Here is a 15967-nt window from a genome sequence, read left to right as displayed (position 1 = left end):
GTTTTTTTTAATCTCTAATGTAAGTGTAAATGCCAACGCCATCATATATGTCGAAAGAATTGAAGCTGGTCAACCAAAACATGAGCTCATTGATGTCATTAAATATCAGTCTGCTTTATTCCATCCGTTACTCCTGGTCGGAGGCTGCCGTAAATATTTAGTTTATACGTAGGGTTACATCCTACCTAAATTTAATGGTGCAAAGCTCAAATATTCAGCGGAGCGTAAACTGCGACTTAGTGCCCATTTACGCCACAACTAGGCGAAGTTGTAACATACACCAGCCCCTGATATTTTCGCTATTTTAATGGGACTGATACTAAACAGTAATAATGATGTTTATTTAGATATCTTATTTGAATTTCTTTATTTTAATTGTCTGCATTCAACTGTTACCAAACAGTACTGATATATCAGTAAATTTTCCCTCTCTAAAATCCCATATCAGTCAGGCTCTGTTTACTGGGGGAAAAAAAAAAAAAAAAAAGAACTTTGCGCAAAGCACTCTTGAAAACAAGTCTCATCTTACACAATTTTGCTTCCGAAATAAATCTGTTTTACGAATGCTTGGATATTTTTACTGGGACACAAGTCAAAAACTGATCAAGTAAATTATTTTTTTTTGCAGTGTACACACACACACACACAATAACCAAAATACACTTCAAGATAGTGGTCTCTGAAAACAAAGCTTAAATATCTTGTGCAGTGTCACTTCAAGTTAAACTCCTGTTTTAGATGGGTTTTTTTTTTTTTTGCAGTGTTCACTCATGGAGTTAAATTTACCCAAAACATTAACTTTTTCCAGAGACTCTTGAAAATTAATCTTATGCAATTCTGCAAATTCAAGAAAATTGATCTCATTTTATGGATGTTTATATACTCTTACTGGAAAAGACAGATACTAAGAAAATTGCTTTTTTGCAGTGTAGTAGAGAGAGATCCTGCATAAACCGGTGTTGTATTTTACGGTGTATTAGCAGGAAATAGATGCCAGGCACATTGTCTTGTCATGCGAGGCTGTTCTGGATCCATATTTTTAAGTTCATTCATTTCACATCAGGATTCGAAAAAGTTGTCAGTTGCGGTCACTGAAACAGTTCAAAAGTTCTTGTTTCTATGTCTGCGAGTCACATTTTGACATCATTCACACCAAACACATTACAATTGTAAATACATTAAATGTTAAAGTGTCTGTCTGCCATGTGGTAAAAGCACAGAAACACCACCTAGCGTACATGATGTCTACACCGGTGTTGATAAGGGCAAAGCTAAGCCACCAGACGTGCACTGTTAAAGGTCACTGAAATATTAGGAGTAATCTATCTGGCTGCCATGCCATCCTGGTAATCCCCAGTAACAAGGGGTACAGAGGTCACTTTAAACATGATAGGAACAACAATTTAGCATCAAGCTTGAAGAAAATCAATATTTTTGGCTTACTATAGTTTTGTGGCCTTTTATCTCTGTAATGAAAGGAGAGTAGAGATGAAAGAATTTTTCAGGGACTGGGAGACGGCACTGGATTTGAACTCCTGTGAGCACCATAGCTCAAGTCAGTACTTGTGCCAACTACCCAGCAAAGTCTCTGGGCCAACCCATGATTTAATGCACTGATAAAAAAAAAAAAAAAAACACACACACCACAACCCCAGCCTGAACCTAAATGTGTCAGGGACTCAATCCAAACAAGTTTAGTTGTGAAACCAGGTGCGAGACAGTTTAATGAAGTCACAGGTTAAACAGGGTAAACACAGTGAGATGAAGACAGATGAAATGACACAGGCAATCAATACACTGGAGAACATACGCAGATAAGCAGGTAGGTTACGGTAAGTAGACTTCTCAGGGTGACGATGGAACATCAAGGTGAGTATTTGGGTAAATAGAGTCCACAGAACTTGAAGAATCAGGCAGTGAAACTGGTAACAATATAATGTTCAATAAGGGAAATCTTCTGGCCTCAAATAAACTTGGGAAACCACAGCATGGTCAGACAGTAGTCCTAGGTGTGAGACTTGACAGCAAACTGAGGTGAAAGTCGCCTATTTAAGCAGTCCTTGAAGAGTGAACTGATTGAGTGCAGGTGTGGTGAATTAGAAATCGGGTGAAGAGGAGCAGAACACTGAGGGAGGTGGAGAGCCCGAGGGAGGCGTGACAAAATAGAGATTCATGGTGGTCTAAGCTGGTCTTTTCAGCAGGGGATTTGATAAGTCCTGGAGTGTGACATGCTGTATTCCATCTAAAAGTATATGTTGGGTGTTTCTTCATTTTTGGGCACTTTTAACTTTTAGTGGATTCCTATTTTTTTTTTTTTTTTTTTTTTAATTATTTATTGTCTACTAACAGTGTATGTACATGCATCATAGGAAATTTTAGTAATTTTCTAGTAATTTTTTATTATTATTATTTTATTTTTTTATTATAGAAATAATTTCTCAACAATAAATATTGAAATGGTTTATTCCACTCTTTGTTTAGATTACTATAGTTCTAAACATGTAATAATTTGTATTTTTATTATGGATTTATTTAGTTTAACAATGAAAGTCTGGTTCTGGGGAAAAGACTAAAACAGTACAATCTATTCATAGAAGGATTTTGAAAATTTTCAATAATTAATGATGAAGGCCTGGTAAAAAAATAAATAAATAAATAAAATTATAATAATAATAATAATAAATAAAATAAAAATAAAAAAGTTTCCAAGTCAGTTTTATTGTGACTTATATATATATATATATATAAGTTTAAATCTGTTTAACATTTTAATCAAAATTAACATGAATTTGCCCATACTGTATATTGAACAACCATATATTGTTTTTTGCTTTACTATAATTATTATGCATGCATCTTTTATGACCTCATATCATTACATTTAATTTAAGAGACTATTTGAAAAAAATTATTTGTAACAACTGCAGGACCATTTAAACTGAACTAGTGAACCCAAAAAGGTCTTTTAAAAATGTTGGAAAAAAACAAAAATAATTTGTGACCAGTTACAGAATCCAGACTATACACTTTCACTGCAAAAGAATCATATTCTTAACAAGTATTTTTTACTTGTTTTTATGTACAAATATGGTTGTTTAACATTTTTTTAAGAGAATATATATATTAATATATTTAAATGCAAATAGCGTCATTTGTCTTAATGTACTGGCAGATAATTTTTTCACATGTTTATCCTTAAAAAAAAGAAAAAAGAGACAAAACACATATTAAATACAGATTCTCTGAAAACAACTTTCTCATCTTTTAGTATACACATGTTATGCATCAACTTTCCAAATACAGAGCAAACTCTGTAAAAAAAAAAAAAAAAAGAGTTAACAAACTCTTGCTGACCCTCATGCATTTACTTTGCCATCACAATGAGTTTCTTCTGCATCTACACACATTCACACATATTGCTGATATTCACACTCTCATATCCTCATCTCTCCTGTGATGATGGGCTGAATCCAGATGGCATTTTGCCCTTTATCACATAAATGGCTCACATAGACAGGAATGAAGAAGGGAAATGGTAGAAGAGAGAGAGAGAGAGAGAGAGAGAGAGAGAGAAAGGGAGGGGTAGACCTCTCAGAAAAAGAGTTCATCTGAGGACAAGGGTCTAACGTCACCCTTAAGAGCCGGGGGACAAAAAACAGCAAGAGAGAGAGAGAGTGAGAGACAGACATAAAAATATAGAAAGCAAGATGAAATATGACAAGGGCAATATAAAATTTGGGTGTTTCTTTAACTATGTGCAGGTTAATGTCACGGGTTGATTTTTATGAAAAGATTTAAACTTTTTGCTTTGTGTTATATGAAGGTCAAAAATATTTTACCAGATATTTATTTCTTTATTTATTTTTACCACTTTTCAAATGCCTTTCATGTACAGAATTTTTTTTTTTTTACTTTATGATTTTACCCTTGATTGTTTTAAATATGAATAGAAATTTTCATAAAAATATTAATTATAACATTTAAACACCATGATAATCTAAACAAAGACTGAAATAAACAAAAATCAAATATAACTTGTGAACAGAATATTATTATTGCACGCCACTTCTAATAAAGTTTTAACTTTGCTAATGTAAACAGTGAAAATTTTATTTAATTGTGTTTTTATAAATACATAAAATACTGTTTCCCAGTATATATATATATATATATATAAACATATACATACATACATACATACATACTGTATATCTTCTTATCACAAATCCCATGCCATTTAGCTTCTCAAGGAAATCTAATTGTTCAAAGGTTGTTTAGATATTTTACTGGAGAACAAAACAAAAACACCTAGTAAGAATACAATGGTGGCCAAAAGTTTGGAATAATGTACAGATTTTGCTGTTTCGGAAGGAAACTGATACTTTAATTCACCGAAGTGGCATTCAACTGATCACAAAATATAGTCAGGACATTACTGATGTAAAAAACAGCACCATCATTATTTGAAAAAAGTCATTTTTGATCAGATCTATACAGGCCCCATTTCCAGCAGCCATCACTCCAACACCTTATCCTTGAGTAATCATGCTAAATTGTTAATTTGGTGCTAGAATATCACTTGCCATTATATCAAACACAGTTGAAAGCTATTTGGTTCGTTAAATGAAGATTAACATTGTGTTTGTTTTTGAGTTGCCACAGTATGCAATAGACTGGCATGTCTTAAGGTCAATATTAGGTCAAAAATGGCAAAAAAGAAACAGCTTTCTCTAGAAACTCGTCAGTCAATCATTGTTTTGAGAAATGAAGGCTCTACAATGCTGGAAATTGCCAAAAAACGTCTCGGTTGTGTCGATGTAGTGACACTAGGGGTCACTCTTGAGAGCCCCGATCACCTCAGATCTTTGAGAAAAGGCCAATGAGAATTGGCGAGTGGAATTTGCATGCCACTTCCCCGGACATACGGGTATAAAAGTGAGCTGGAATGCAGGATTCATTCAGGTTTTGTGCTGAGGAGCCGAGACATGTTCCCGGCCATTTCAGCGGCTAGTACAGCGTTGTGGCAAGAGGGACACAACGTCTAGTTCCCTACATCAGGGAACTGAGGTTACGACAGTAACCGAGACGTTCCCCTTCTGTCACTCACTCGACGTTGTGTCGATTTATTGACACTATGGGTCCCTATGGAAAAACGCCACAACAGCTGAACCATGTTACGTGAACTGCCGATGCAGGTGCAAGCAAGCTGCTGCATGCGTAATAGCAGGTGCATCAGACTGCACGTAACCTCCCCCAACGCCCAAAAGACATCATGTAGTTCCCCACATCCCTGAGGGGGGGAAGCGACGTAACTAGCATGGGAGCAGGCTGTGCCAGGTTTTCTCTCCACAGAGTATTAGATTCAGCTGGGGCCAACTAATGCTATTATACACATCGGGGAAGGTGTTTTTTTCCTTCCCTATTCTTTCAGGGGGAAAAGACCCCGCGGAGACCACATCCTGCCCAAAAGGGGAGGTCAACTCGTGGCAATACGACACGGGCTCAGCAGCCGCACATGGAAGAGGCGCGGTGGTAGGTCCCGCCATGAAAAAAGGGGGGGAAACTCTACAAACACAGTGACTGTAGGCAGAGAGAGCTCTGCCCAAGGGAGATGCGAGTCTACCGCGGAATATACATCACAGGGGTTACTGGAGTAATCGGCACCTGTGGAGCACCTATCCCAGTAAAAGGCATATTAGACCCCGTAGTGGGGCTGGCTGCTAACTCCTCCACCGAGTTCGCGAACCATAGGGCTAGGGAAGAAGGACATCCAGGGTCCACGACTTCGTGAACTCGACTGGGTGTAAAAGCGCACGTTTTCACCTCAGGGGAGTGGAAAGGCGCTATACGCAAGCGATACACCCGGCCAGCTGTTCCGTATTACCGAACTCTATCTGTTCATACCTGAAAGAACACAGGACGAAACTGGCTCAACCCGGAGATTGTAAAATCTTAAGAAAGTATTGGGTGTTGCCCAGCCTGCTGCTTTGCAGATGTCTGCTAGAGAGGTGCCATTGGCCAGTGTCCATGAGGATGCCACACTCCTTGTAGAGTGTGCTCGAACCCACAAGGGGGCGGGCACGGCCTGGGTCTGGTAGGCCAATGCATTGGCATCCACGATCCAGTGGGAAAGCCTCTGTTTGGAGACGGCGTTCCCTTTCCGCTGTCCACCAAAGCAGACAAAGAGCTGCTCAGAGCGTCTAAAGCTCTGTGTGCGATACAAGTAGGTGTGCAAAGTACACACCGGACACAGCAACGACAGGGCTGGGTCTGCCTCCTCCTGGGGCAGCGCTTGCAGGTTCACCACCTGATCCCTGAAGGGGGTCGTGGGAACCTTGGGCACATAGCCCAGTCGGGGTCTCAGGATCACGTGAGAATCTGCCAGACTGAACTCCAGGCAAGTGTCGCTGACAGAGAACGCTTGCAGGTCCCCCACCCTCTTGATGGAGGTGAGTGCAATCAGGAGGGCCGTCTTTAAGGAGAGGGCTTTCAGCTTGACTGACTCTAGCGGCTCAAATGGGGCTCTCCGAAGGCCCAGGAGGACCATGGTGAGATCCCATGAGGAGAAGAGGCATGGCCTGGGAGGATTAAGCCTCTGGGCGCCTTTGAGGAACCTGATGATCAGGTCGTGCTGTCCAAGGGACTTACCGTCGACTGCGTCGTGGTGAGCCACTATAGCGGCTACATAAACCTTCAAGGTGGAGGGGGACAGCCACCCCTTCAGCTTCTCCTGCAGAAATGAGTGCACTGACCCGACTGTGCATCTCTGCGGCTCGGGAAGAACACCAATTCGCGAATAAGCACCACTTTAGGGCATAAAGCTGCCTCGTAGAGGAAGCTCTGGCTTGAGTGATCGTGTCTATGACTGCTGGTGGTAGACCGCTTAGACCTTCTGCGTCCCGTCCAGGGGCCAGACATGGAGATTCCAGAGGTCTGGGCGCGGATGCCAGAGGGTGCCCCATCCCTGAGAAAGAAGGTCCTTCCTCAGGGGAATCCGCCAGGGAGGTGCTGTCACGAGGAGCATGAGGTTCGAGATCCAAGTTTGAGTGGGCCAGTATGGGTCACAGGGTCTGTGCAAGAAGGCTCACTGGGGGAATGCGTATTTGCGCAGCCCCTGGGGCCAGCTGTGTGCCAGTGCGTCTGTCCCGAGGGGGGCTCCCGTCAGGGAATACCAGAGTGGGTAATGGGAGGATTCCCGGGAAGCGAACAGGTCTACCTGTGCTTTGCCGGATCGACTCCAAATCAGCTGGACCACCTGGGGGTGGAGTCTCCACTCTCCGCTGAGCGTTGCCTGCCACAACAGCACGTCCGCTGTGGCGTTGAGCCTGCCCGGGATATGAGTGGGCCACAGCGACCTCAGCCGATGATTTATATATGCCGATTTATATATGCTACTATCGCTGTGTTGTCGGACCGGACCAACACATGCTTGCCCTGGATCAATGGTAATAGCCTCCGCAGGGCGAGTAGTACAGCCAGCAACTCTAGGCAGTTGATGTGCCAACCCAGTCGCGGTCCTGACCAGGAACTGGCGACTGCGTGCCCATTGCACATGTCGCCCCAGCCCAGTTTGGAGGCATCTGTGGTGACCACGACACGTCTGGACACTTGCTGTAGGGGAACGCAAGGTCTGTCCAAGGGCTGAATAAGTGGCGGCAGAGCGGCGCGATAGCTACATGATGTGTGCCGCGGCGCCATGCCCATCTCGGGACTCGAGTCTGAAGCCAGTGCTGAAGCCGTCTCATGCATCAACCCGAGCGGTGTGACTGCCGCTGAGGAAGCCATATGCCAAGAGCCTCGCGGCGGGAGGAGCAGGCAACACCACGTCGAGGAGCATTGCTTCGACCCGAGGTGGCTGCGCTGAAGGGGACCTCAAAGCACTTACCTTGCTCTGCGTACCCGGCATAGGGCGGGTTAGCAACTGAGGAGGGCGGCCTCTTGTGCCATCCTCGAGACTCGTCACAACCGGCTGGCCGTAGGTGCGGCGCGGCCGGGTGCGCGAAGGCGTTCGCGGGGCCCTGGCTGCAAATGCTCGGTGTCTGGTGGCCGTGATAACGGCCATGAACACCGATTATGTGACCCAAGGAGTGAGGAAACAGCTCTTTTTTTTGGACAATTTGGGTACCGCAGCCCGTTCAGGGTGCGGCGAACAAAAAAGGAAAGGAAACAAAGGATTTACCTCCCGGCCCTCCAGCGGGTGATGGAGTGGTCTGGATACCAGCTCCGTAGCGGATGTCTCGCTCCCTGGGTCATCCATCTCAGGGGTGCTTAGGAGCCTTCTGGGTCCTCGTGCCGGCCCGAGAGACGGGGGCTTCAGCTTCATGTGGGGGGCTCCACGCTGGGGCCAAGAGCTAGGCTCGGGCTGAGGCGGAGCCGCCTGGGCTTTCGCCGCAGACTGGGTGTGGGATCTTGAGCCGCGCTGGGGCAAGATGTGCTGGATGGCCTCCGTCTGCTTCTTCACCGCCGAGAACTGCTGGGCGAAGTCCTCAACGGTGTCACCGAAAAGTCCAATCTGGGAGATGGGCGCGTTGAGAAAGCGTGCTTTGCTGCGTCCCTCATCTCGACCAGATTCAGCCACAGGTGGCGCTCCTGGACCACCAAGGTGGACACCGCCTGCCTCGTGCCGTGACCTTCGTCACTCGGAGGGCGAGGTCGGTCACTGAACACAGCTCCTGCAGGACATCAGGATCAGGACTACCCACGTGCAGTTCTTTTAGTGCCTTGGCCTGGTGTACCTGCAGGAGGGCCATGGCATGCAGGGCGGAGGCGGCCTGTCCAGGGGCACTGTAGGCTTTGGCCGCAAGAGACGACGTAGTCCTACAGGCTCTGGAGGGGAGCGCTGGATAATCCCGCCAGGTGGCGGCGTTTTGCGGGCACAGCTGCATCGCAACTGCCTGATCCACCTGAGGGTCCTCCGTGTACCCATGGACCACCCCGCTGTCGAGGGTAGTGAGAGCGGACGAACCCGGAAGTCTGTTTCAGGCAGAGAAAGGTGCCCTCCACGACCTCGTGAGTTCGTCATGCACCTCTGGGAAGAAAGGAACCGGAGGGGAGGGGTTGGGGGGGCGTGGCCGTGAGCGGCACCCCAAACCCAGGAACCAATCATCAAGCCACGAGCGCTCAGGGGAGGCTGGAGGGTTCCAGACCCTCTCACGGCAGTCCGGGAAAGCATGGCGGTCAGCTCTGCGTCAGCCTCGGCATCCGACATCGCCAGTGCGCTCTCCGATGCAGCAATTGAAGACTCATCCTGCTCGCGGGCCCCGAAAGAGATGTCAAGCCGGCCATGAGGCGGGCTGGTCTCATTTCGAAACCGGACGGGAGCAAACGAGCATGCTGGGGAACGGGAGGTCCGCAGGGAATTAACCGGCGAGACCGCGCCCATTGAACTCCCCAAATCGCCTCCAGCGCCAGCCAGGCCGGCCTCATACCTGTGGGTAGAAGGCACAGCACAGGGGGCAGCTAAAGTGTTTTTCCCTCGGAAGAAGGAAAGCCGCGACCGCAACATTGCCATGGTCATATCCTCGCAATGAGGACATGAACCATCCACAAACGCTGCCTCAGTGTGATCACTGCCCAGACACGTGAGGCAGCGCCCGTGGCCGTCGGAGGCAGAGAGATAACGACCGCATCCAGGAATCACACAAAGACGGAAAGGCATCTTTCAACATCAATGTGTGTGCTCGAATAGAGAAAATATACTCTTTAGCAGGAATATACACTCTTTTAGCACTGTCGAAGCACTCAGGGGCGAAATTTGCACTCGTCGTGCAGAAGGAGAGAAAGCCGCTGGAAATGCACCATATATCGAACAGCATACGCTTCTTAAGAGGTGAATGGAACAGCAGTAGTATTCAGCTCGCTGATAGTACAACCGCTCAGCTCCGAAGAAAAAATCTGAATGAATCCTGCATTCCAGCTCCATTTTATACCCGTATGTCCGGGGAAGTGGCATGCAAATTCCACTCGCCAATTCTCATTGGCCTTTTCTCAAAGATCTGAGGTGATCTGGGCTCTCAAGAGCAACGCCTAGTGTCACTACATCGACACAACGTCGAGTGAGTGACAGAAGGGGAACTGAAGATTTTATACAAAGGTGTATACTATAGTCTTCAAAGACAAAGGACAACTGGCTCTAACAAGGACAGAATGAATGTGGAAGGCCAGATGTACAACTAAACAAGAGGATAAGTACATCAGAGTCCCTAGTTTGATAAATAGACCTCACATGTCCTCAGCTGATAGCTTCATTGAATTCTACCCGCTTTTCTGATGACCCAGAATTTTTTAACTTTACATCTATATCAGTTGAGTGACACATTCAAAGTCATCGTGTGAATATATAACCTAATATTTCTAAATAGCAGGATTTTTAAAAAATACAGCCATGTCATAATTATTCAACCCCTACTGCATTTAGCCGTTTCTTAAATATGTAAGGCAACACAAGTAATTGTTAAACAAAACAAAATTAAGTCAGCAATCTGCAATGGCACTTATTTAAGTTTAGCGTTGTAAGCAAAAAATTTATTTCTATGCAAAAAATGCAATTAAAAATCAGCTGTCTCAAAAGCTAATAGAGGAGATTATTTCATTACACAAGAAAGGTCATGGCTAAAAGTACATTTCCAAGGCACTTCAATTTCCAATAGACAATTTTCAGCAACCTTCTTGGGGTGTGGAAGAAAGCAAAACTTCACCAAGGGAAATGTTGTCTCCAGTTGACTGAATATTCAAAAAGTAATTAGGAAAGACCTGTGGAGTCCTGGAAGAAGGTTTTATAGACATGTGACACTAAACTGAAAATTAGTTTTAGACCCATGGGTCAGCAGCACGTCTGGAGTAAGATAAAGTGATGACAAGAACGACACCATCCCCACAGTCAGCATGGAGGTGGGTCAGTCCTGTTATGGGGGTGTTTTGCGGCTGCAGGAAACGGCTATCCTGACTATGTGACTGACACCATGGATTCTTTCAGGTATCAGGCCATTTTGGCATGAAAAATGTGATGCCTTCAGTGTGTAAATTGAAGCTCGATGATCACTAGATTTCCAGCAAGACAATAACACCAAGGACACATCCAAGTTGTCCAAAATCTGGTTCAGGGATAGGTCGTGGAATGTCCTTAAATGGCCCTTTCAGTCCATCACAAAAATCCCATTGCAAACCTTTGTTGGGATTTCAAGGAAGCAGTGGCAGCACAGAAACCAAAGAATTTCAATGAGCTGGAAGCTTTTGCTCATGAGAAATGTGTAAAAATTCTAATAGAGAGGTGTCCGAAGTCTGAGAACACTTACCTGAAACATTTATTTGCTGTTATTAAGGATAAAGGATTCTCCACAAATGATTGACTTAGGGGGATGAATATTTTTGACATGACATTTGTGGAGAGAATTAGTTATTTTTTATTTTAAAATTTGGGTAAACTCAAAAAAGAGTGGGTAGTCTCAAAATCACTCAAATGTGTATTAAAAACTTACTTTGACTCTTTACTGAGGTTTTAGTTGATGTGTTTTAATTCACATCACCAGAATGTATTGCTGGTCAGGGGGGTTGAATAATTTTGATTGCAACTGTATATTTTATATATACATATATAAATGTTTTTTTTTGGCAGTGTACACACTGCCGGAGATGAAGATGTGGGTTTACTCAAAGCAAAGTTTAGTGCGTTTTAGTGAAACTGTAAGGAGGGACAACATCCCTCGGGGTCTGAAATAACTACCACTATACTGTAAATCCATTATCTGTTCCCCACACCCCAACTTTCTGTTTCAGACAGAGTCTTACAGACTCTTGAGCCCTCTGACAGTGTAATGTGTCTTAACCAATAGTTGAATAGTAGCCAAATAATATCAAATGGAGATAGACTCACTGGCTGCTTTGATGAAGCTTCTCTGGTACTGGTAGGTCATCAGAGGACCTGGCAACATCCTGACAATAGAAAACAAACATGAAATGATAAGGTAACAGGCTAAAAACAGACAAATAGAAGTTAGAAGGAATTATGGAGTTGGAACAGGTGGTGGTTGTACCTGAGGTAGTACTTTATTGCACTGGTTATGGTTTTGATCTCCCACTCCGTGCTCTCCAGCTCCACATCCGCACAGGTTTTGGGATCTAAGTGGAATAGGGTTTACAGTATGTTACTGTAAGTTGGTAGGTTTTATATTGCTTGATGTATCAGTAACCTCTGCTTAACCTTTGAGTGGAATTCCCAGCTCAACATATTAAATTGCATGAAACAGATTACAAAAAACATGTAGGCATGCAATAATCAAACAATTTAGCATATTTTAAATTTCTAAAAAATTTCCATCAAATTGAATTGAGTAATCTTTAACAAAATTAAATTAAACTAAAATATATTTCTAGTTTAATTAGATTACTCAATTCAGTTTAATATAAATTTGTTATGAAATTTAAATGTGTAGATCTTAAACATAGGCTAAAATATCTTTTGAGTGTAACTTTGTCATTCTGTTGTGTGAGCACAGGAATTTACTACTCTGTCATTAGTACAGCCTGGGCCTCAATGTCAAACTGGGTGAAAAACACTTTCTCCCAGCCATTAGATCTCCTTTTTAGGGGTCCGAATCGACACTGTGAGCATGCGTGCACATTTACAAGTGAGCGCATCCAGACCATTCTTCAGTTTCTGTCTCAGTTCAAACTGGGAAATCACTTCTACTGAAGTCATTCAAAAGTGCTGGGTTTCATGGCGTCAGGATCCGCCATCACAAGTTAGGTCTTTTAAACTTGACACCTCTCCAGCACGTGAGCTGCCCTATTGGTGTGAAAGAGCATTCAACTAGAGGCATGGCCTCTTCATGGGCGTGGACAGATTGTGTGTCCTTGCAAGACATATGTTTAGCAGCAGGTTGGTCTTCTCAAAACACGTTTGCTAGGTTTTACAACCTAGATATGGCGTCCATCTTGTCGCAACTCCTTTCTGTCTAGAGCGCTTATTGATCTCTCAGCGGTTTAGCCCAAGCCGTTATTACGGGTGGGCTACCTGATATATTTCATACAGCCACCTGTGGGTTGAATTACCAGCCCCCCCCCCCTCCCCCACACCTCCCCTTTTAAGATTTTGGAATTCCTCAGGCTGTTTGCCGAAATGCATCAGTCACTGTTTTTTACCATTTTTAATGTCCTGATGTGACTAGCCAATTGACAATAAAGGCTTTTTAAATTTTCTTCCAGAAGAAGTGCCTTGTCTATAAGTCATCGGCCTGTAGGCCTGTGACTTCTTTTTCAAGTATTTATTCATATGGGGGTATGACATCACGTAGTGCGGCGTGATGGGGCTCCATTCCCCAATGCGAGTTCTCGTAATGTTGAGTGGACTGAATCGAAAGTGAACATCTCCGGTTACGTATGAAACCTCGGTTCCCTGAGATGAAGGGAACAAGACATTGCAAAAACTAGCCGTACTACTACTTCAGAGTTTCAAGGTGTGAGCGGTGCGCTCTTGTGCCTCAGTCAGAAATTTGGAAGAAATGGTGATTTTGCACCCGCTTAAGGGGCGGGGCTCAAACACCATTGCCAATCAGACGATTGGCGTTATTATACAAGGGTTTCAACTAGGTAGTCGGAAAGAATTCCCAATACATGTTCTCACAATGTCTCGTTCCCTTCATCTCAGGGAACTGAGGTTACATCCATACCAGAGACGTTATGTATAAGGATTTTTTTCTTGTTTTATCAAATATGATACACACAATGTTTGACAGCTCCTGTTTCACTCTCTGTTCAAGCTGAAAAAAAATTTATGGTATGCAAGTTTCACATGTTTATGGCACCATCTAGTGGTTATTTGTGAAAAATAGTGGTTTTAATGTTTATATCAATCTTTTTAATATGGCGGCAGACTTGCGTGAAAAATGACGCTTATGTTGGGATAAATGACAGCTTATTTTAATAAAGTAAAAGTAACAGTAATGATTATATTGTTACTGATACTTTAAAATGACTATTTGCAGAATATAAGCAACTTATGCTTGGTTAAAGTTTTTTATATTATTTTATTGAAAAAGCATGTTGAAATCCATATGTATCAAATATGATACAACAGGCTTTTGAGGTACAGTTGTGCTCAAAAGTTTGCATACCCTGGCAGAAATTGTGAAATTTTGGCATTGATTTTGAAAATATGACTGATCATGCAAAAAAAAAAAAACAACAAAAAAAAAAAACTGTCTTTTATTTAAGGATAGTGATCATATGAAGCCATTTATCATCACTTAGTTGTTTGGCTCCTTTTAAATCATAATGATAACAGAAATCACCCAATTGGCCCTGATCAAAATTTTACATACCCTTAAATGTTTGGTCTTGTTACAGACACACAAGGTGACACACACAGGTTTAAATGGCAATTAAAGGTTAATTTCCCACACCTGTGTCTTTTTAAATTGCAATTAGTGCCTGTGTATAAATAGTTGAGTTTGTTAGCTCCCACATGGATGCATTGAGCAGGCTAGATACTGAGCCATGGGGAGCAGAAAAGAACTGTCAAAAGACCTGCGTAACAAGGTAATGGAACATTATAAAGATGGAAAAGGATATAAAAGATATCCAAAGCCTTGAAAATGCCAGTCAGTACTGTTCAATCACATATTAAGAAGTGGAAAATTCGGGGATCTCTTGATACCAAGCCAAGGTCAGGTAGACCAAGAAAGATTTCAGCCACAACTGCCAGAAGAATTGTTCGGGATACAAAGAAAAACCCACAGGTAACCTCAGGAGAAATACAGACTGCTCTGGAAAAAGATGGTGTGGTTGTTTCAAGGAGCACAATATGACGATACTTGAACAAAAATGAGCTGCATGGTCGAGTTGCCAGAAAGAAGCCTTTACTGTGCCAATGCCACAAAAAAGCCGGTTACAATATGCCCGACAACACCTTGACATGCCTCACAGCTTCTGGCACACTGTAATTTGGAGTGACAAGACCAAAATAGAGCTTTATGGTCACAACCATAAGCGCTATGTTTGGAGAGGGGTCAACAAGGCCTACAGTGAAAAGAATACCATCCCCACTGTAAAGCATGGTGGTGGCTCACTGATGTTTTGGGGGTGTGTGAGATTTTATATATATATATATATATATATATATGGTATATATATATATAATAAAATCACAGAGCTTTGAAAATTCTGACATATATATTTTACATATACTTATATATAACTTTATATATTTAAAGTGTGAACTAATATTTCCGTGTATTTTCATATATGCTTGCTCTGTCTTTCAAGATCTCCATATTTTACTTTACAAACAATTATGATGTCATCTTACCATAAGTTCCTGAGACCCAGCAAAAAAAAAAAGTTGTACAATTTTCCTTTTTTAAATGTCAATATAGTGTTTGGTGTATAAAATACATATGATTGTTTATTGAAAAAATAAAATTTTGTTCCTTTTATTTGTATTTGTGTATTTGATGTGCAGAATTAAACTGTGATACATTTCAATCCATATTTATCCACCTTATTTTTCAGCGAAACTAAGGAGCCGCCATTATCAACCTTGAATGTGGACCATGTGGATAAGCCACTTCCAACTATTTTAGCTATACAAAAATACTACATCATGCTGCTTTATATTACAGGCTGGCAATAAATGTCAACATATTATCATTAATCATAAATTTTCATAAACTCATTGGTTTTGAGCGCATAATAGTATTACCGTTTATCGCAGTTTATCATTGTTTTATCACACACTGTTGCACAGGCATAATGAATGAAATCAGGCATTGACAGGACAGTCCTCCATAAACTTTACACAACCAGCAGAGAGGAGAAAGCTGCCGGGAAAATGCTGCTACAACTTTCTTTGAATTAAAACTGCATAATGTTTCACCTTGGCAAAATAATAAACGTATTTTACTCTCCGTTCTTGTCAGAGAGCATTCTCTCTTACTTAGCGGAGCACAGTAAACAAATACGCAGACCTCGC

At 42.6% G+C, this 15967-nt stretch overlaps 1 protein-coding gene across 4 annotated transcripts in view; it reads right to left on the bottom strand.

The window, feature by feature from the left end:
• LOC127430411 (rho GTPase-activating protein 26-like) overlaps positions 1 to 15967 on the bottom strand; it is a 180252-nt gene that overhangs the window by 44011 nt on the left and 120274 nt on the right. For all 4 annotated transcript variants that reach the window (XM_051680149.1, XM_051680148.1, XM_051680146.1 and 1 more), the window contains exons 15-16: positions 12033 to 12117; positions 11873 to 11931 (exon numbers count right to left, since the gene is read on the bottom strand). In XM_051680149.1, coding sequence (XP_051536109.1) covers positions 11873 to 11931; positions 12033 to 12117 — 144 coding nt within the window. The remainder of the gene's footprint in view (positions 1 to 11872; positions 11932 to 12032; positions 12118 to 15967) is intronic.

This window comes from Myxocyprinus asiaticus, chromosome 40 (assembly GCF_019703515.2).
Source record: "Myxocyprinus asiaticus isolate MX2 ecotype Aquarium Trade chromosome 40, UBuf_Myxa_2, whole genome shotgun sequence".
Taxonomy (NCBI): domain Eukaryota; kingdom Metazoa; phylum Chordata; class Actinopteri; order Cypriniformes; family Catostomidae; genus Myxocyprinus; species Myxocyprinus asiaticus.
Note: the sequence above shows the minus strand (reverse complement) of the source record. Positions and strands in the feature narration are given on the sequence as shown.